This window comes from Chaetura pelagica, unplaced genomic scaffold (assembly GCF_000747805.2).
Source record: "Chaetura pelagica isolate M959 unplaced genomic scaffold, ChaPel_1.0 scaffold31, whole genome shotgun sequence".
In the NCBI taxonomy this organism is placed as follows: Eukaryota; Metazoa; Chordata; class Aves; order Apodiformes; family Apodidae; genus Chaetura; species Chaetura pelagica.
Window position 1 is genome coordinate 2,991,446 of NW_009952481.1, and position 21,036 is coordinate 3,012,481.

Sequence of the window (21,036 nt, forward strand, 5' to 3'; positions counted from 1 at the left end):
TGTTTAAATTCATGCTTGCCTGACGTCTTTATCCAATCTGAACACAGGAATTTTTGTGCTTGTAGTGCTTCTCAGCTCTGATATCAAAAGTAGCCTTGATTTATAATATAAGAAGAAATCTCTGTGTTTTTTTATTTAATAGTTAAAAATCAGAAGTCTTGGGGTTTTTTTATTAAAAATGAAATAAAAACCATCCAACCACTAATTGCAATTCTATATGAGCAAATATATGTGTCTTGGAGTCTTATACCTGTGAAACATTCTGGTTTTAATTAAGTCTTCAAACAAGGCCAACCCTCTTCCTTTTAAACTTTGTCTTGCACTGGAAAACTGGAAGGAAAGAGTTTCTTCTCGTAGTAACTGTTGGGCAAACTCTGTGAAATGACAGTCAGAGTTTTTTATTTGTACAAGTTGGCTGTGGGATATATTGAGCCTGTGTTAGTCAGAGTGGAGGCAGAATGTGTCCACTAGAGGAGACTTTCCAGGACGTTGTGTGGAATTTTCACTGAGCTGCTTTTAGGCTGATAGTAGATAGAGCTCATGGTTGCTTCTCTTTTACAAATGCTTTTCCTTCATTTATATGACTTCCCTCTTCTCCCTACTCTCATACTTGCTTTCCCAGCCATCCAAGGAAGCTGTAAGACCTTGGAGTGTTTCAAGATGGTTTTGAAATTTGTCTGACCTTCTAAGTTTGCATACAGCTGCTGCATTTTTTACTACTCCAGAGCAAGTTAAGAAGGCTGCAGTGACCATGAGAAGAAAATGAAGAGTAAGCAAAGCCATAAGAGTGACATACCTCAATCTCCTCTCACATCCCCACTGTGGGTTGGGATGTCAGTAGATCCTTTGCTTTAGATTTAGTGCTGCTTTGTATATGTTGAAGTGGAAGGGCTGTACAATGGTTTTACGGTGTTAGCAATCCCGGCAAAAATGCTGAGATACAAGGGAGTTAAGGCATGCTCAGCTGCATGTGTCTCTTAGATCGTGTCAGAGGGAGGTGTGACCTAACCGTGTGTAGTCCAGGGGGATGCGAAAGGCCCCGTAGCTTGGTCAAAGCTGGGAAGGTGACACAGAAGTTAACAGTGTGAGAAATGAGACAGCCTTTGTTATGCAGGTCTATTGTATGATCACAATAGCTTGCTATAATTCATGAAAAGCTATTTGTTTCTTCCAGTGGAATTCTGGAACCTGGGAGGTTTTGTAGTCTTGAGTGAGAGTGAACCACATCGTCCAGCCTATCTGATGAGTTGTGTCATCTGACTGTGAAATTGCACAAGGAGCAGCATTATGCTTGGTGCTTATGAAACAGCTTCTATTCAGGGCTTGTTCTCCAGGGAATGGATGTAAAACACTAGAAGAAATGCTTCTCTTTATAGTGCATCATGTTTGACAAATTAACCTTTGACCTTTCAGTGGCTTGGTACAGATATGGGAGACTCTACCTCTATATACAGGACGTCAAGTTATTAGGAAGATGGTCTTTTTTCTGTTCCCCATTGGGCTGCTATGCCTTTCTGAGACACAAAGCAACCTGAATGTTTTTAGCAAAGCAAATGATTAAAAATGTGTTGTTTTCATATTTCTGCAGTGTGATGACTGGCTCTTAAGAAAAGCTCAGGGGTGATGAAATGAAAGGTGTTTATTTTGACTTCCAGCACTGAGCAGAAGAGATTAACTCTTTTGTGCTTATTTTCAGACTGGATATTTCCATCTGCCCCATGGAGACTACTTCATTGAGCCCATTAAAAAGCATTCACAGAAGGAGGGAACACCTCATCCCCATATTATCTATGGGGCAAATATCCTTCCAACTGCTTTAAGGAGAAGACGGGAGATCCTGATGGAAAAAGAACAAGCATGTGGATTGAATGGTACAAATATTGCTGGATTTCTGCCTGTTTCCTTTCTGTGCCTGTTTAAGCAGCTTTTATTTTTCCAGTGCTATATGGCTTTCCTTCTGCCAGACTTTTTAAAAATTCTGTAAAAAAACATCATACAAAATGTGAGCATTTCTGTCAAAACATCATGGGTGCCACCCACCTGGGTTTCTTCCTGAAAACTTAAATCCCTCTTATGACTGCTGGGAAATGTTTTTCACACTGCTGATCTTTTCTACCCCTCGTTTTTATTCTCCAGCCAGAACTGTTCAGTGAGTTTGACTTGAGTTCTTAAGTAGACTGGGATGACAGGAAGCCATTAATATTTTTAATAAAATATTCTCACTTCATGCAATTGCTGTCCTTACCATAAAATATTCCCCATCTAATCCATAGTTTAAATTTAGGATTTTTATATTCTCTGTCATAGTTACCAGAATGTTTAAAGACTTAGATTTGGTTGTTCTGAAAGTGGACTACAAGGCATCAACAGCAAGGTGATTTTTGTAGAAGCATAAATAAACATAACTTAAGTATTGGTGCAGTAATACTCAGCATCGTGTCTTTTGGGAAAACAAACTAAAACAGTACCCTGGAAAGGAAGAGTGTTTGTAGAGGTTAGTTGGCCTCTCATAATTACAAAATTTATTCCTATATTTAATAAAACCAATTGTTCATTGACTTCATACAAAAAATTTACAGATCTTGTGTTGGTTCTAGAATGTTTGAGGCCTTCAAGATGGGTCTGCAACAAACTTTTGAAAAGGTACAGTATTGGTAGGGAGAATGAATAAAAACCTAAATAAATAAGGCCCAGGTTATATACAAATAGAGCCCAGGGGCCTCTTTCTGTCTGTTTTTCTGTGGTTAATGGTTAAAGAGTGGTTGGTTCTTTTCCAAGAGAAAAAAAAAAAAAGGAGGAATGATGAGTTATAATCTTCAGTCATACACCTGCTTTTGCACTTTGTGTTTGCTGACCAAGAGTTGTGTAACTGGGGGGATACTAGAAGGCTGGTAGCTAGAAGGTAGCTATTCAGTCTTTGATGCTGCTTAAGTGAGGATAAGGGGAAGCTGTAAGAATTAATATGGATACTGTTCCTTATTATTTTTCCTAAAATAAAAATATATCTTCTTGTTAGACAGATAAGCCTCAAGCTGAACATCTAATGTTGATTTATGTTTTGACTTATATTTTAAATAGCTCCCTGGTTTTCTGTTTCTTCTGCTAGGGTACATGAGAGGAGTTACTTTAGATTTACCTGTGCAGAATGAGGAAGTGTTCTCCCTTACTGTCATCCAGGTTTATTTTATGTGTGAAATAACACCTGTAAGCAATAATTTAAAGTATGGAGAAGAAACAGGAGATAGCAGGGATCATGCTTTGTGTACTTGCTTTGTGTAGTCTGCTGTCTTTCTGCCTCTCACTTTTTTTCCTCTTCTGTCTTCCTTCAAAGTCCTGCAAAATGAGACCGGAAAAGACTGGCCTGGATCCTGTGAAAAATTGACCAAAACTTTCCTGATATTTCATTACTTAGACTAGCTATGTTCGCTTTAATAGGCGTTTGAATTTAAACTGCCTGTCTAATGTTGTTCATTCCACTGGGACAAAACTGTTCCTGGTGGTAACAGTATGTTCATGATATTCCAGACTAAGAAAGGGTGTCTTATGTATTAACAAAGTAATATACTGTTGTTTATGTTTCTATGTTTAACTGACTCAGTCAACCTATAGAAGCAATGTCTGCTTTTAGTCAAGCAGTAATCTGTTTGACAGTCACTAAAGTTAAATAATCGGTGTGAAAAAGTGCATGGGGAAAAGCATTTCCTTAATTGCATTTTTTTTTTCCCTTTGGGTCGCAGAATATAATGATAATTGGTTAATCTAAAGGCCTTGATTTGTGTGTTATGTTTTGTTATCTCACTTCTCTAGTAGCCAGCTCTTCAGCAAGGGTAGAAAAAGAAGTCAGTATTACCTCCTGTTTATATTATGCATGGTCAGAAAGCAGTTGCTCTTGTTGAAAGTGAAATACAAAACAAATAAGGACAGTGAGTTAATTCTTACTTTCTGTGCTAGATATAATCACTACACAGGCTTTGGGAAATGTGTGGTGTATTAACAAATTTTAAGGCTGGTAAAATGATGCTTCCTGTTTTTCAAGACCTCAAGCACTTTGTGCTTTTAAAGTCTGGTGCACCCACATGATATCACAGGTGGCCCAAAGTAATTCTTTTTGGGATCACTTTAAAGCAAAGCCAATTTCAGTTTACAGTTCACATTTAGCTGTAGAAATAAAGTCTATTTTACAGATTATATGTCATGACCATGTTGTAGTCTCAGCCCTAGCTTTGCCCCCCCCACTGAGCTGAGGCTTAAATGGTGAAGGGTTGTCTGTCATATTTCTTGTAGGAGCTGGTTTTCAAAATCAAGTATTTTAACCTTGTGGACTGAGATTCATCATACAGAGTCTGCTTTTTAAAATTTGATGTCTGATTCTGTTCGATTTTTTAGAAATGAGCTAAATCAATAGAGTAGTTTATAAATCTTATTCTTGAGAAACTCTTTGTGTGCCCAGGCTAAGATGAGGTGATGATTTTTGCTTGGAAAAGTTGAACCACCTGAATGTTTTCAAGTCAGTGCACAAAGCTGGGTGGTGATAATGGTAATCCTTTAGCCAGAACTAACCTACCTATCAGGCAGGGAATATAAAGACTAATTCTACAGGCAAAGTCAAGAGAGGAATTAGTGTGGGAGGGGAGAGGCAGAGGATGCCATATTTTTCAACCTTTATTTTTTAATGCAAGGACCATGTAGTGTTTTGGAAGAAGCCCTGTGCAGCATTTACTGTGGCAACAACCACATAGATCTCCAGGCTCCAACCTGCTTGTCCTCTGTCTCATCTACATACAGTAATCAGTTACATATCTGTGCTCCTGCAATGATTATACAAATTATTTTATAATTTGTGGCATCCTTAACAGTTTCAGGTTTTTGGAGAGAAATCATTGTGATAAATGATATAAATTAAAACTTAAGTTTCTGCTGTACACTTCTACTGCTGCTTAGGCAAATGCCAGATGACTCAATCATTAGCTTCTTGCAAAACTGCGTGCTAATCGTGAAAGCAGCATAATGATACTGTACACTGCAGGCTGCTGTCTTACTGTATCATTTGAAATCTGTGTGAGAAATAGCAAAAATGATAAATGAAAAATGTCTCTGAGCAACTTTTCTAATCCTTTGTGCCTGTAGGAGAGGAAACACAGGGATTTGGGGATTTGTTTTGTTTTTCTAAATAGATTATCTTAGAAACTTGACAGTGCTCCAAAATATAATGCAAGATGGAACAGACTCAACTTGGGGAAAAAAATAATAATTTAATTTCTCACTAATCACGCACACAGGACACAGACAGAGCAGATCTTGCATATGTTACCCCACTCCTCCCTTCTTCCTGGGCCCAAATCACTTTGTTCCCAGTTTCTCTCCCTCCTTCCCCCCAGCAGCACAGGGGGATAGGGATGGCATTTAGAGTCAGTTCATAGGCTGGTGGTTCTTTCTGCTCCTTCCTCCTCAGGGAGAAGGATTCCTTACAGTTCTTTCCTGCTTCTCCACGGGGTCCCTTCCATGGAAGAGAGTTCTCCACTCCTTCATGAATCCTTCCCACAAGGTCAGGAGCTGCTCCAGCCTGAGCTTCCCACAACAGAATCACAGGCTGCTTCAGGAACAGTCACTTCCCCTGGTGTGGGGTCTTCCACAGCTGCATGATCCAAGTTCCCTGGCAGTAAATCCACATTCACCCCTCCTGGCGCCCCCAGGGAACGTTCCTCAGTGAGTGCAGGGGCACAGCTGCCATCTCACCTTGGGTTGCAGGGAAACCTCTGCTTGGGCACCTTCTTCCCCTTCTTCCTCACGAACCACCAGCACCGCTATCCTTCCCCAGCACGGCTCTTCTTTTCCTTTAAGTGCTCCTCTGCTCAGGCCTTATCTCAGTTCCTTGGCTGGTTTGGGGGAACTTCTCAGCTTCTTACAGAAGCCACTCCTGGGGCCCTTCCCTCACTACCAAAAATCCTGCCAAACCAGAAAGTGCCAGAGAATCGTCTTCGGTTTTTCTGTCTGCAAGTGTACAGCATAAACTGTTAGTCTTGGCTTTGTACAGTGAAGTCCTTTGTTTAGCCACTTGGAAGAGGGAGGGGAAGAAAACCCAGAACACTTTTATGCTGAAAGCATCTTTTTTTGGAAGAACATTGTGGCCAGTGTAAGTAGCTTTGCTTTCTGACAGAACCCCTGATACATGCTGTGTAGGTTCTTTATCTTTTAAAGAAAGATGCTGACATTTTCCCAGTATTTTAAAATCTGGTATTTAACCACATAATTTACTCTTCAGCATAGTTTAATTAGTTTGTCAAGAACACAGAAACTATTATTCTTAGGATGGTAAGATCACACATATAATTGTAGTAACTGAGATTAATTTAATGTTGAGAGAAGAGCACCTTTCCCTGCTGCATCCCTCTGCTTTCCACGAACAGGGTCTACTGAGCTGTTTTAAAGATGCTTGCAATAAAAAAGAGTGAGTAGTTAATTCAGTCAGAATGACCTCTATTTTAAAGCAGGAACAACAAACAGCTGGCAGAAGTACATGAAGTGTCTCTCAACTCTGGAACAGGCTGCATTGAACTGAAAATATTGAGTGCCTACTTGTGCAGACAGCAGGAGATTTAACATTTCAGGGGTGGGATGCCTGTGAAATGAAGACATGATTGCTCGTTTGGATGAAACAGTTACTGCTAACTGGTACCAAGAGATTTTTTCCATCCCAAACAAGCTCATGAAATGACAGCAGAAGACTCTAATTTTCCTTCAGGTTTAAGAAAGACTTGGGTTTTTTTCAGTTGCTATCTGGAGTTTATTAGAAGCTAATCAGAGATAAGCTAGACATTTCTTTTTTTTTTACTGTTGTGTACCTTCTTCTCCAGAAAAAGGAAGAGTCCTCTTCTGTTTCTAAGACATCTGGATTCTGTGTCAAGATAAAAGAATCCTTCAACCTGGATTTTCTAACCTGTAACATAGGAATTTAAGAAGACTTCTGTGTTCATTTCACTTTGCTGTTAAAAATTAGTTACTTATAAGAAAGGAACAGGTGCAAATGTGTACCAGTTGTTAAATAGAAAGGATTCTAGTTTGCATTAGCATACAGATATTTACTATTTTGTTACTTTTAGAAAACTTCGATTTACTAATTATCATATTCTGTTTACTCTTATTTGAATTTCAGGTTTTAAGGTCACACAACATAGTTCTTCTCTCTTAACTTGATTAGCCTTGCACTTAATTACTTGAATTTAATCTAGCTGTGTTACAAGCTGGCTCCTTTTATAGTTAGTCGAGTAGAACAGTAGTTGTCAAAGGCTGATTCATCTTATCCCGAAATGTTGTCTTTGACCTGGGGAGCTGCCTAGGCAGTAGTTGCAGGCTGTAGAAATATTAGTAGAGGAGAAAGAAATAAAATACCGTATTTTATGCCATTCTCTCTCTCCATTTAAATGAGCATAGAGGCAAAACTAGAACTTTCTCCAAGTGGATCTGAAGCCTGTGCTGGTAAGAGGCCAGAGAAGGCTCAATGTTGAAAGAGTGGTGGCACCTGCTTTCCCATTCCTTGATAATTTTCTCATTTTCTCTTTTCCATTGGAACTTAACCTTCAGTATTTCACTAGCTCCTACTCAATTAAAAGATGCTTTCCATAAGTAGTTGTGTTGTGCAGGAGGTAAGGGAGAAGAACATGGAAACAGAAGATAAGAGTTACAATGTGATAATAGTACTTATTGCCACCCAGTAATGTGAAACATGATATGCTTCCTTGCTCAATGACTAGGTACATTTTACTTGTGTGACTGGATGTTTTCCAAATAATGTGTCAAAACGATGAGGAGGGAAAAATCTTCATCACTTGTGTTTGTGTTCAGTACCTGTTCCACTGGAAAGCGTGTTTTCTACAGCATGCTTGCTTGCTGGCCTTGCTTTCCTGTAGTTTAAAGGATAGTTTGTGGTCTCTTCCATATCTTCGTTCAAAGTTTACTTAACCCCTCTCCAGACTGAGAAATCTCAGTCTAGATCCAGACTGAATTTAGTTCAGCATTTCTAATTGTGTACTGTTGTATTCTGCTCTTGCTCTCTGCTTACAGCTTTCCTTACCAAACTGTGTGTGATGCTATTGCACTTTTAACGTCTTGCCATTGATTGGGTAAACAAATGCTTTGGTAGTGTAAATGCTGCAGTATTGATTTGGAGAGCAATAGCAACCTTTAAAATTAAGTTGTTATATGTAGCATGCCATCCCTTTCTCTTTTGTAGGATAACACTAACCTTGAACAATTGTAGACCTTATTTCTACAGCTGAAATAGAAAACTCAGAATGCTGCATTTAGGAAACGTTTTTTGTTGCAGGAGTTTGAAAAGTTGCTCTGAACATTTGACCTGAGTAATACTGGCAAGGCTCTTCAGCCTTCAGTTTGTTTAGTGCCAGACCTCTCAGTCGTATTGAACTCTCTGTGAACTTTCTAAAAAGAAACCACAATTACCTTATTATTTCTGGGCAGATCACGGATTTCTAATTCTTCTGAGAAGTGCTGGATTTGTGCTGTGGGGCTAATGCAGTGATATGGGCTCAGTGTTCACAATTAATTTCTCCAAAGTCTACTAATCCCTGATGAGCCTCTGGCAGCCTTCTGTCATACACAACCCACTTCAGACAGGCGTCTGAGCACAGTTTTTCTGCATTAAGCGCAGCTTGTCCCTTCCTTGCTTGGGGTTGGTGGTCTTCACTTGATACTCCCATCATCTGCTAGAATTTGCATGCAGTTTGTGTATGTGGAGAGACTCCTCTAGATAAACTGTCCTAAAAGGAGATTATAATACTCATCTCAGCATAGATTTTAGATTTTAGATTTGTTGGGAATGAAGGGAGCTGTGTAACTCACAAGGTTATAAGATTTTTTTTTCTATCCACCAGTACTTCAGTCATCTTGTCAGGAACTGTAAGCTCCTCTTTTTAGGGAGAAGTGGAACCATATCTAGACTTACCTCTTTCCAAACATAATTACTTGGTAGCATGTTCTGGGGTGCACAGGTCCTATTTTGCACTCCTGATTATCTGCTGAATGTAGGATGGAGTTCTCAATTTTAGTGATGGATGCTTGTGTGGACCATTCTCATAATTAATTTCTGGCAATACAGAGTAGCTTTGGACATTGTTTTCAGTAGATGCACTTTCACTAGACATCAGTCTGCAAAGAACATATTTTGAAAGTCCAGGGTGTCATTTCTGACACAGATTTTTATGTCTGAACTGTTGTTTCATTTCATTGCTGAAAACAAAGATCTGCCTCAACACAGATTTCATGAGCTACTGGGCTGGCTAGCTGGGTTTGATATGCTGAAAAGAGTTCTAATAGGGTCATGTTTGTTCCTCAGTTTCACAGTTCTTAAGTAAAGATTACCTCTTGCAGGATATCTTTGCAAATAATACCTGTATACTGCATGCTATTACTGAACTGCCCTGAAAAAACTGTGTGTAAATACCAGACTGGAGGGTCACTATTCACTTAAAGATCACACAGAAATACATACACTTTTTTTTTTTTTTTTTTTTCCCCCAAGAAAGAGGAATTGTCCAACAAAGATAGGCATCCACCTTCATGCAAAAAAACATAACCAGAAGATTGCTAAGCTGGAAGATGTAGAGAATTTTTTTAGGTTATGTCCTTAAATGCTACACTTGTTTGAAGACACTGTGGAGCTGTTTGTTATATGTCAAGCTTTCTATATGAAAGAGCAAAAAATGGAATATTGATTTTTTTGCCATGGCCTCTCCTGCACTTTCTGGTTTTCAGCAAGCAATATGTAATCATGTGGCTTGGCTGAAAAAAGGAAGTTGGTGACATGGACAGTGAAACTGAGTGCACCTTCAGCTGGTTTGCTGACAACACCTAAGTGTGATATGAGGTCAACATGGTGCAAAGGAGGGAGGGGTGGACTTATGAAAACTGCATTAAGTTCAATCAGGCCAAGTGCAAGGTGCTGCACCTGCGTTTGATCAGTCCCAAGCACAAATACAGGCTGAGTGGACAATGAATCGAAAACAGTCTGGATGAGGACTTGGGGGTGATGGTTTGACAGGAAGCTCAACATGAGCCAGAAATGTGCACTTGCAGCCCAGAAAGCCAATCATGTCCTGGGCTGCATTGAAAGAAGTGGCCAGCAGGTCAAGGGAGGAGATTCTCTCCCTTTACTTGGCTCTCATGAGACCCCACCTGGAGTACTGTGTCCAGTTCTGGGGCCCTCAACATAAGGACGTGGAGCTCCTGGAGAGAGTCCAAAGAAGGGCCATGAAGACAGTTCGAGGGCTGGAGCACCTCTTCTGCAAGGAGAGTAGACTGAGAGAGTGAGAGAGTTGGGGTTTTTCAGCCTGGAGAAGGAAAGGGTCTGATGATACCTTATAGTGGCCTTCCAGTACCTGAAGGGACTGCAGGAAAGCTGGGGAGGGACTTTTTACAAGGGCTTGTAGTGAGAGGACAAGGGGTAGCGGATTAAAGATGGAAGAGGGGAGATTTAGATTAGACATTAGGAGAAAATTCTGTAGTGAGAGGGTAATGAGAATCTGGCACAGGTTGTCCAGGGAAGTTGTGGAAGCCCCAAGCCTGGAAGTGTTGAAGGGCAGGTTGGATGGGGCACTGAGTAACCTGGTCTACTGGAAGGTGTCCCTGCCCATGCAGGGGGTTTTGAACTAGATTATCTCTGAGGTCCCCTCCAACTCAAACCATTCTGTGATTCTATGATTCCTGTCCTCTTTAAAAAACTAATGCTGACGTTTCTGTGCACATAAATTAGACTGTTTAATTAAAGTCTCTTCTAAACTGTTCTAAGCAGTCTTAAGAAACACTGCCCTAAAAAGGAATCTTTGAGCAAAATAGAAAGTCCAAAGCCTTCATGTCCTTTATTCTTTTCTTTTAAAAAATTGTTTAATTCAAAGCTGTCTTTGGTCTGTGCCCTTTTTAAAAAGGTCTTGTCTAATACTTTGCTCAGCTGCAAATCAGTGTTTGAGTTGAATCTGCAGAGAGACACTCTTTGTATTTTAAATACTTTAAAAACACAATTAAAACACAACTTCAGTCTGACACTTTCACTCCATTGAAGTCAGAATTAGCAGTAAGTTTTTTGCTTGCCTGAGCTCTAAGACAAGCTGAATCAAACTCCTTTCCCTGTGATTGGCACTATTGTAAGTTGAGCCCTCAGTCTGGATTCCCCTCAGCTCTGTGGAGGTTAGATTTAGATCAAAGTCTCCTTTCAGGTGCTGCAGTTTTAACAAGGGATCGTACCTGACATTTTCTATATTATTTGCCTGACATTATCCAGGTAAAACATTCACTGAACCACTCTCTGCTTTATGGTATTTTCTTTTCAATGTGGCACTTCTGTCAGTCATGTCTTCTGCAAAGGAGATGGAAGTTGAAGAGAAGGATAAAATTTCATCTACCAGAGCGGTAGTGGGGAAGAAGGGCAGTAAAAGGGGGTTTTCTGCAAAGCCTGGGTCAGTAACACTGGCAGACAGCTGAAAGTTGTCCAAACAGAAATAATCCTGACTTTTGGGAGTGAAATACCGAACAGTCCCTTCCCCAGCTAATGGATGTATCATGGTTTTATCTATAATTATCTATTTTGGTGGATATTTTTTGCTCTTAAGCTCTACTTAATCATGCTGTTTTATGATGTGTGAGCTGGATGTTTCTTTCAGGCAAACCTGTCTGCATTTTTCTCTCTTTCTGGTTCTTCGTGTTTACATACCTTTATAATTTCAAGGCTACCTGGAAAGAAGAGGAACCAGGGACTTTCTGCAAATAAAACCAGATTGTCATTTTAGGCTGAGTCTGTTGACAGGGCTTTCTCTGTCCACAACAGTGCAAATTTCAAAGCTCAAACCCAGTTCTAAGCACTTTCCCCCTTCTTTGCTTTTTACTGTGAGGGCCCAAATAGCTCCGGTCTGTGAAGGATTTTGGCATAGTTTTTTGTAGGCAGCACACCACAGGGAGACCAGTTAATTGTAGTGGATGTTAATGGTGAACCTCCACTCCATGCACAACAAAAATGGAAGCAAATTAATGGGATTATGAGGTCCAACAGGTTACAGTATCTCTGACAGCCAATCTCTGATAGGAAGTTGGAATAGACAGGAAAAATCACTGGAAGCATCCTTTAGCCCATGCAGTGGTACTCTGAGACCTGAATGTAGCACTGGTAACCTCGAGATAGTGTTACCCTAAGAGAACTGCTCATGCCAGGTGCCTGGTGGTAGCAGAGCCTTTAACTTCCCTCATGCAGAGGAACTGTTGGCTGCCTGCCCTGCAACATCCAGCAGTTGCCTTTGTCAGCTCTCCCCACCTGCAGGATAGAGTAGCTGAGTGATGAGCTGTCCCTGCTCTGCTGGCTCAATAGCTAGTGACTGTGCATGGGTGCTTAATCAGGCAAAAATGAAATATTCTGTTCTGAGTTGGAGCAGAAGAACCTCCACAGTCATCATTCAAGCTGTCATGAAGTTGTAAATTGTTATTAGGACCTGCTTCTAAGAACAGAGAACATCAAAAGCAGTATGTGTGAGATTTCCAAGATGTCACATTAGCAGTACTTCTTGCTAATTCCCAGACTGACCAACCCCTTCTCAGGCCAAGGCTGAGGTGCTGAGTCCTGCCATGTGGGAGCTGCTCTTGTCTTGCTAATGTTTGCTGCAGAAGCCCAGCAGGGTTGGGTCTTAGGCTTTGAAGGCTGCTCTGGTAACCTCATCTGAATTACAATTTGGCCTCAACAGAGGACAAGGCGCGGCCCCTTGGAGTGCTAGCATGTGTTTTTTCCTTTGAGCATGCTAGAGGGGTTGACATATTTTAAATACAGTGGATAAGTGGAATGGAAAAAACAACAGCTGGTTCAGAGGAAAACCAAATAAACTCAGTTGCATAAGCCCAGAGATAAGAAGGTTATAGTGTATGCAGCCTTTCTTAAAGATACCATATTGAACCCTGAAAGAATAGGAATTTGTTTCAAGATTAATTCCAGAAGTGTCATTCTCTTCTCTCCCTTAGTCATCTGAATAAAAACCACATTAATTGAAAAGCACAGTTCAACTACCACTTGAAAGATGTATTCAGTAAGTAGACATTTCTATTTTACAACATAAACTACACATTAATTTAGTTGGGGTACTTTAAGTTTCTTAAATTATCTTTGGAACATTAAAAACTGAGAAATACTTTTTTCAAAGATGTTAAGTTTCTGGAGTTATGGGAGAACTGTTTTGCATGTATAACAAATGGCTGTGCCAGGAAATGTTCACTTACTGATGGGTGGTGCATACATGAGTACTCAGCCTCTGTGTCTGTGACATGCCTCTAGCTTGAAGGTCTTCAGATATGTGCATGAAGATTGGAAGACTGAGAAAATGAGACTCTTCATTGACTTAAGACCTGGTACCCAGCCCTGCCCAATCCACCATCTTGTTTTCAAATTCCATCTCCTATGATAGTGCCAAGAAGGTTGAATGTGCTATAGTATTTTAGGGAAGTGTTGATTTGCTTTGGGTATTTCTAAGAATGGCTGGGGAGCAAAGGAAGAGGCTCCAGCCACTCTTGCCAGCTTCCACCCTTGCTCCCCCATCCTGCTTCTCACCAGCCCTTCATAATGAAATTAAGTCATGATAGTCTTTAAGTGATATCTGGGAAAAGTACTGTTTTCTCCATAATCCTAGAGGAAGGAAGGAAAGGGAAAAAAGCAGTTGAAATGTAGATCCTGTAAATGTAATGTTACAAGGCAAACATCTGGACTTACGCAGTCTGTTACAGCAGCTAATAAGCTCTGTTATAAAATTAATGGTATTATGTATCAGTTTGCTCTGTTAGTTCAGAGAAGTGTTTTCTGAATATTGCTGTCTATATGTATCTCCAGACTGATGTGTCATTTCTAGGCTTTTGTGTGGTAAAACTCAATGGTAGTAGCTGAACTGGTTAAAGATGCTTCTGAATTTTCTCTTAGGCTTGGTTTTTGCCCTGGAAAAGACTTTGGTATTGCCACATATCCAAGAGATCTGGAAATCCTGAGATGAGAGTGGGACAGGCACAGTGACAGCCTGGAAGAGGTGAAGCTGAACTGTCAGCTAAGACATGTTTGCTAGGTGGTGTTCCTTTCCCTTAATTTTGGAAGCACAAGTCAGCTTTATTTGCTCTTTACTCATGCTGCGTATTCCACACAGTATATTTTATACCACCTCACAGGGGAAGGTATGGAGACAGTTGTTCCTTCTAGATATACAGATCTTCCTTTGCTTACAGTTAGTTACTAGTTTGCTGCAGGACACCAGAAAGCAGAGGGCAGACCATCCTGGGTGTAGAAGTGGTGACGTGGGTGTGCAAGAGCTGCTGTGGGTGAAGGGCATGGGAAGCACTGCGAAAACTTACCTTAATGAGCAGGTACAGTCTGTAGAATGAAAGCACTGGAGAATTCCTGAGAATGGCTGTAACACAGAGAATAGCAAATACAAATACCAGGTTGGGGTTTAATCTTTGCTTTGGTAACAGCCCGAGACACATATTTTTAACGGGTTTTTGGAGTATTTGGAAAGCAGTGATTGCTGTGTTGCTTCTTAGATTTTGAAACTCCTTTTTGGTCCTTTTAGTACATGCTGCCTGTTACCTGTAAGTAACTATCTGGGGGGAAACAAAGCTGAAAAGGGGCATATTTATATCCATGAACTAAATAAAATGTTGAAATGCAGTGCTAAAACAAAGCATGGAAAATTATATACAGAATACTAATGGACCATCTGTTCAGTTCCTTGGATGACTGAAAAAACTTGTTTAAAAGTTATGAGTAGTGCTCAAAATACTTAATTGGGTTTTAGAGTATGTTTCTTTCACCTCCTTCTCTCTCTGTGTGTTTTGCTAAATTATGATACATTTTCTTTGATGTGTACAGTAGGTACTCTGTGGCTGACAGAGGATACATTCTAGTAAGTTTTGAAAAATATGGAGTCCCGTCTTACTTCAACTAGGGCTTACTATCAGCTATAAGACCAGGAAATTCTTATTGTCAGTGGTCAGTGAAATAATCCCATGTATATTTTAATTGGTGCTTCATTAATTTATGTAAGTAAACACATCCTCATGCATTTTTACTTAGACGTTCAGAATCTTGAGTCAAATTATTTCTTAAGCAGTCAAGTCTGCAAATACAAAGATCTGTCAATAGCCCTCTTTACTCTTTTTGGTGTGGTTTTTGTGTGTGTGTGTGTGTTTTTGGTTTGGTTGGTTTGGTTTTTTGTGTTGGGTTTTTTTTTTTGTTTGTAATTTTACCTGTTTTATGTTTGGGTGTGCAATTACCTGTTTCTCTCCAGTGCTTTATAATAGGACTGGTATGTTCCAGCTGGAGAACTCTCAAATTCAGTCTTGGAAAGACATTTTTAGCTGAATTCTTGATTTATTTTCACATCTGAAAAAGTTAAAGTAGGTGAATATGTCTTCTTGAAATCTACCCAAGGTTTCTGTCTTGCTACTGCCAAAGAATAAAGGAATGCCAGTTGGGGTGGTTTCAACTAAGTGCTTCTCTTCCCCATGCACATGGGTATCCAGTAACCTCTGTTGACACCTTGAAAGAGGTTATTTGAAACATGTCACAATTTAAGCTGTGCATTTTGAAAGCTGAACTAGAAACTATAACTTTGTAGAAATGTAACATATTTGAGCAACTGAATGATAAAAATGCCTGGAAAATAGTAACCAAATATCAGAATGTGCAGCAAAAGCCTGACATGTAAACATGTAGAACAGCCACAAAGGCAGGCAGTTAATATGATGAACATAAATAAATAATTCTCTTTAATACCTTTACTTGAAATGAATGTTGAAAAAGTGCCAGTGTATTCCAAACATGATATATTATAGTTTGCAGTGTTACTTTTTAATGGAAGGGTGAGTGCTCAGCTGGCATTTACTCTTGGTACCGTGACACTGTAGATATTGATGGCAAACACTGTTCCTACACAGTGAGACCACAGTTGGCTAGTAAACTAAACACTCTGCTGTTCCTTGACATTGCTGCCAAGTAGTAAGGAACAGTCTGTCTACACACATTAAATTTTCTTAGCTTTCTGAACAGAGTGGCCAGATCCTGACTACTGAGGGTGACTCCTGGCCTGTGTCCACTGCTGTGCCATGCACAGGAATTGACTGAGAACATGTTTGTTGGTCCTTACTGAGGTCAAGCCAGGAACCATTCACTTCAAAAGAGCAGGCAAACAAGTTCCATGATTGTCATTCTTCAACTGTATTTCATGTACTGGAGTAGGCAAAGCCTGATGAGACAAATTCTTGGGTTTGATGGTGGGGTTTTTTTGTGTGAGAAGAAGAATGCTTGAGAGGTTGGAGTGCTGTTTTGCTCCATTAAGTTTCAGGAGTGGCATTATATATCCATGGCACACAAAATGGATAGGGACCATGTTAGTGGCAAGTGCTCTGTGCTCTGGAAGAGCATCTCTCTTGGGAGGCTGCTGAGCTCTGCAAGGATGGCTTAGAAATGTAAGGATGCCATTCACAGAAAACCAAGGGCGTACGATTTTTCTAGCTGAGGGTCAAGTAGGAATAAGCTGGTTATATTAGAGTAGTGGAGGTCTTTGTCACTCCAAAATACAAAAATCAAGTGGGATTAATTCTCCATATGGGAATATGAAAGTGAGCTTTCAAGAGTGATTTCTGCTTTGGCTGCCAAGATCTGACCAGGGGGTTGGCCATTTGACTTTTACAGTGTTTCTATGACTGATTTAATTTAAGATATTAACATTAATTTGTGAACAGCTTCAGTTGACTTGACTTTTTGGTGGCAGAAAAAGCAGGCTGAAGATATTTCTTTAGCTCTATAGAGTATTCATATGCCAGAATAGCACTTTCTCAGTCACTTTAATCTACAGCTGTAGAGACAACCATTTAAACATAGTAGTAATGTCAGAAATTAATGCTATTATGCTATTTCCAGGAATACCCTTGTCACCGTTTGACTCAGGTCCGACAACAGTGCTCTCGATCCCCTCCCTTTCCCACCCAGGTAGGGAAGGAGAGAGAAAAAGAGAGAGACTTGGCTGGATTGAAAACTAAACTACACAGCTTTAATTAAAACACTAATGAATGATACAAGACAATATATACAATTATATACAGATACATTCAGGTATGGGCAAAAGCCTCTCGCCTCACCCCACCCCCAGCAACTCCCACAGCACTTCCCTGAACTGGGAAGAGTCCCGAGGAATCTCGGAGCTGCTGCTGGAGAAAGCACAGAGTGATGAGGGTTGGAGAGCTGGAGCCTAAGGGTAGACGGTGATGGATGAACAGAGTCCTGCCCGGATGCCGGCCACGGACGGAAGAGAAGGGAAGAAGAAGAAGGAAGGGAGTTGTCTTCTCTGATCTCTGACCTTCCTCTGAGTTTACGTAGATATATGGAATGGAATATCTTTGGCCAATTTTGCTGTCTGTCTAACTCAGCCTCCTACAGGGGGGGTCACAGATCTGCCCATAGTGGCTGAGCCTGCAGAGTGCAGGTGCGGCCTTGCAGCCTCAGTAGTTAGAAAAACATTCCACTGTCTTACCAGCCTAGCAGAACACACTGTTGCTAGTTACAAGAAAGCTTACTGAAGGAAAAAAAAAAAGTCAGTAAAAGGAAAATTTGCTTCATCCTGGCTCAAACCAGGACAACCCTCCATGCTAACTCACAGCAAATCAAGAATGCCAGGCATTACTAACCGCTGTTAGGAAATAGTGTTTCTGAGCCTTTTTTTAGTTATAGGACCAATTTTTTTTGGAAATGAAAAATATTTATTTTGAACCATTTTCATTTATGCCCATCTAAAAAAGTCAGCTGAGTGATCTTCTAAGGCTCTTATTTTGTTGGCTTTCTCACATGTGTAGAAATGCTAAAGTTTTTTTTATTGTCTTGTAGATGCTTTGTGGATCATTAGTGATCAAGAAGCCCTGCTACAGAAGATTTCGGACAGCCTTTTACTCAAGGTGGTCAATTACAATAGTAGAGACTAGTTAATTGAAATATGAACCATACGTAATGCCACTGCTAACTTTAGTCTCCTCCTATAATTTTCCAAGATGTTAGCATAAAAAATACCATCGGGTTTTGTTGTCTTTTTATCTGGGAATGAATGAAACAAATAATAGAATTAAAAAGAAAGAGGAAATGCAATATCTTTTAAGGTGCTGTAAGCGATAATCCCGATGTGTAGAAAACAATGAGATGAGCACCTGTAAGGAGAAGACACAGTGAAATACAGTAATATTGCCCACATAAAAAAAAAACAAAACCTCTTCAGAATTACTGTTTCTAGAAATAATAGCTGAGATGGAAAGAAATGTTATTGACTTCCAGAATTCAGTGGAGATAATGAAGAGCAAATTGGCTCATTTAACACAGTATGTGATTTGGAAGCTCAAGCCAGTCCCATTATTACAGAGTATTTCTAAGTTCCTTTTTATTTACAGAGCTTATTTAGACTGTGAGCCTTCCTCATGACAGCAAGCTTTATCTGGAGTACATGAACCTCCTTAGTTAAGTACAAGAAACTACCCCAGGGCAACTACTCAGTAGCTGTTAGGGTTTTTTAAGAGACTCTATACATGTACCATTCATTCATGGTACCTAGTAGGATGTCTGGAGAAGGATCTGTACCATGGGCTGGCAGGCAGGTTAGGAAGATGTAGACCTTGTATCAAGTTGGTGACCCATATGGTTTTGACACAACTTAGAAGACCTGAATTCGTGTGTAAGTATTTCTGGTGTTTGTTCTGTCCTCAGTGAGCCCATGTATATGTAAGTGGGCTCTGTCTCAGTGTTGTGATTCGTTCCACAGTTCACCTGGGACTTGGCAGATGTTTTTGACCTGGCGTTCTATCCTGTGGTCCCGTATTTTGTAACCCTTGTGTCACTAATACAGCTGACAAAATCTGCCACTTGCAAAGCAAAGTTAGTGCTTTCCCCAGCTGAAAAATCTCTCCATGATTTAACTTTTTAGCCAGGGGAATATGGATTTTTAATCTACAAGGTTAAAGAAGATCTGACAGGTGCACCTGTCTGCTTGCTTCACTATCTGGAGCTTCCTGGGGGATGAGCTGAGCAGCACTTTCTGAGCTGTCTTTGTCACAGAACAGGTTCAAGCAGAGGTGTTGGAGCAGAGTGTGCTGACATCTGAGAGAGAGAGCGTTGGCCCTAAAAATGGCATGGTGAGTTATGGATACCTGAGCTTGTGCATGGGAGTTGCAGCTAAGCAGAAGCCTTGCAGAGCATTCAGTCAGGGGAGTCTGAGGTTCGGGAAGAGAAGAGATTGGTCAGGACAAGAGGCACTGAAGAATGCAAAGAATTTGGGACAAGCAGGAGAACAGAGACAGGTGATGTGAAATAGGTTTAGTTCAGCAGCCATGCTTTTCACAGACAGCTGTAAACCAAACTGCTGAGATGCAGCTCTTGTTAACTTGGAATTTTCTGCGTGAGGGTGAAGCCACGAGCTGAAGCAGGGCTGCAGCCTGCAGGGAGGCTGCATGCTGGTTTGGGACCATGCAACACACTGAGGAAATAGAGAAGTGGTGGCATCTCATGGCTGCTCTGTGCTGCCTATGTGTATTTGCCTCTGACTTCCTATCTCTCCATGAGAGGAAGCAGGAGCAGCTGTCCCCAGCTGATTCTGTAGTGAACATTTGCAAACACAGAGGGATGCAAATTACTAGTTTTGCTGTGTTTCCTGAAGGGAAATAATGAGCCAGAGAGGAGTTCCTGTGGATGCTTATGTTGGCTCTTGGAGACCTAGAGGAGGCTCTTACAAACTCACATGACATTTTGAATTCTGCATGAAGGAGCATGAACAGGCAAAAGAGCGCTGTGCATACAGGTTTTGTGGTGATAGTGTTAGTAGAAGGAGGGTTTGTGAAGGGTAGATGTGTGGAGGGAGTCCTCCTTGGTTGATGCAAAACTGAAAAAGACAATATGAGCATCCTGGATGTACAGAGCAATAGTCTGTCCTCTCCAGGGAGGTGCAGGTTGCTCAAAGCCCCATCCAACCCAGGCCCATCCAAGCCAAACACTTGGAAGGATGGGACAGCCACAGCTTCTCTGGGCAACCTGTTCCAGTGTCTCACAACCCTCAAAGGAAATAATTTCTTCCTAAAGTCTAATGTAGATCTATCCTCTTTTAGCTTAAAACCATAGCTCCTCACCCTATATGCCCTTGTAAAAAGTTCCTCCCCAGCTTTCCAGTGGGCCTGTCAGGTACTGGAAGGTGCTATATAAGGTCTCCCCAGAGCCTTCTCCTCTGCAGGCTGAACAAACCCAGCTCTGTTGGCCTGTCTTCGTAGCAGAGGTGCTCCAGCCCTCTGATCATCCAGAGTTTCAACACTTTCTTTTACTGCTGAGTTCTGTAGTGCTTGCAGCATGCAAGCTTAGAGACAAGAACCCTAGAACTATTTTCTTTGGAAAAGACCCTTAAGATCATTGAGTCCAACTGTAAACCTAGCACTGCCAATTCCACCACTAAATCACTGTCCCTGAGCACCACTTCTACATGCCTTTTAGGTATGCACAGCAGTGGTGACTCAACCACTGCCCTAGGCAGCCTGTTACAGGGCTTGATAACCCTTTCAGTGAAGAAATTTTTCCTAGTAGCCAATCTAAACTTCATTTGGCACAACTTAAGGCCATTTAGTCTCTTTCTATCACTTGTTACTGGGGAGAAGAGACCACCATCCACCTCACTGCAACCTCTTTTCAGGCAGTTGTAGAGAGCAATAAGGTCTTCCCTCAGCATCCTTTCAGGCAGAAGGAGAATCATTGTTTCAAAATGTAGGCATCTCCAGGCATAGCTCTTTTCTACAGTGTTGTTCTTCCGTTACCTCCTGATGCCAGTGGCCCAGGACATTGATCATTCCATCCTTCCAGCAAAAGAAGTAAAGCACAGCAGACACACTCGGCTGCAGTATCCGATGAAGTGCATCAGTCAACACAGGCCCCTTTTTAGCTTCATCCTGCATTAGAATGGTGTGACTCCACTGTTTGATAAGTTGGGATTTTGACAG

General features: G+C 40.8%; 1 protein-coding gene across 1 annotated transcript in view; it reads left to right on the plus strand.

The window, feature by feature from the left end:
* The window catches only part of ADAMTS12 (ADAM metallopeptidase with thrombospondin type 1 motif, 12), a 154,829-nt gene that overhangs the window by 61,426 nt on the left and 72,367 nt on the right, over positions 1-21,036 (plus strand). Inside the window, exon 3 of the mRNA XM_010008766.1 lies at positions 1,697-1,871. Coding sequence (XP_010007068.1) covers positions 1,697-1,871 — 175 coding nt within the window. The remainder of the gene's footprint in view (positions 1-1,696; positions 1,872-21,036) is intronic.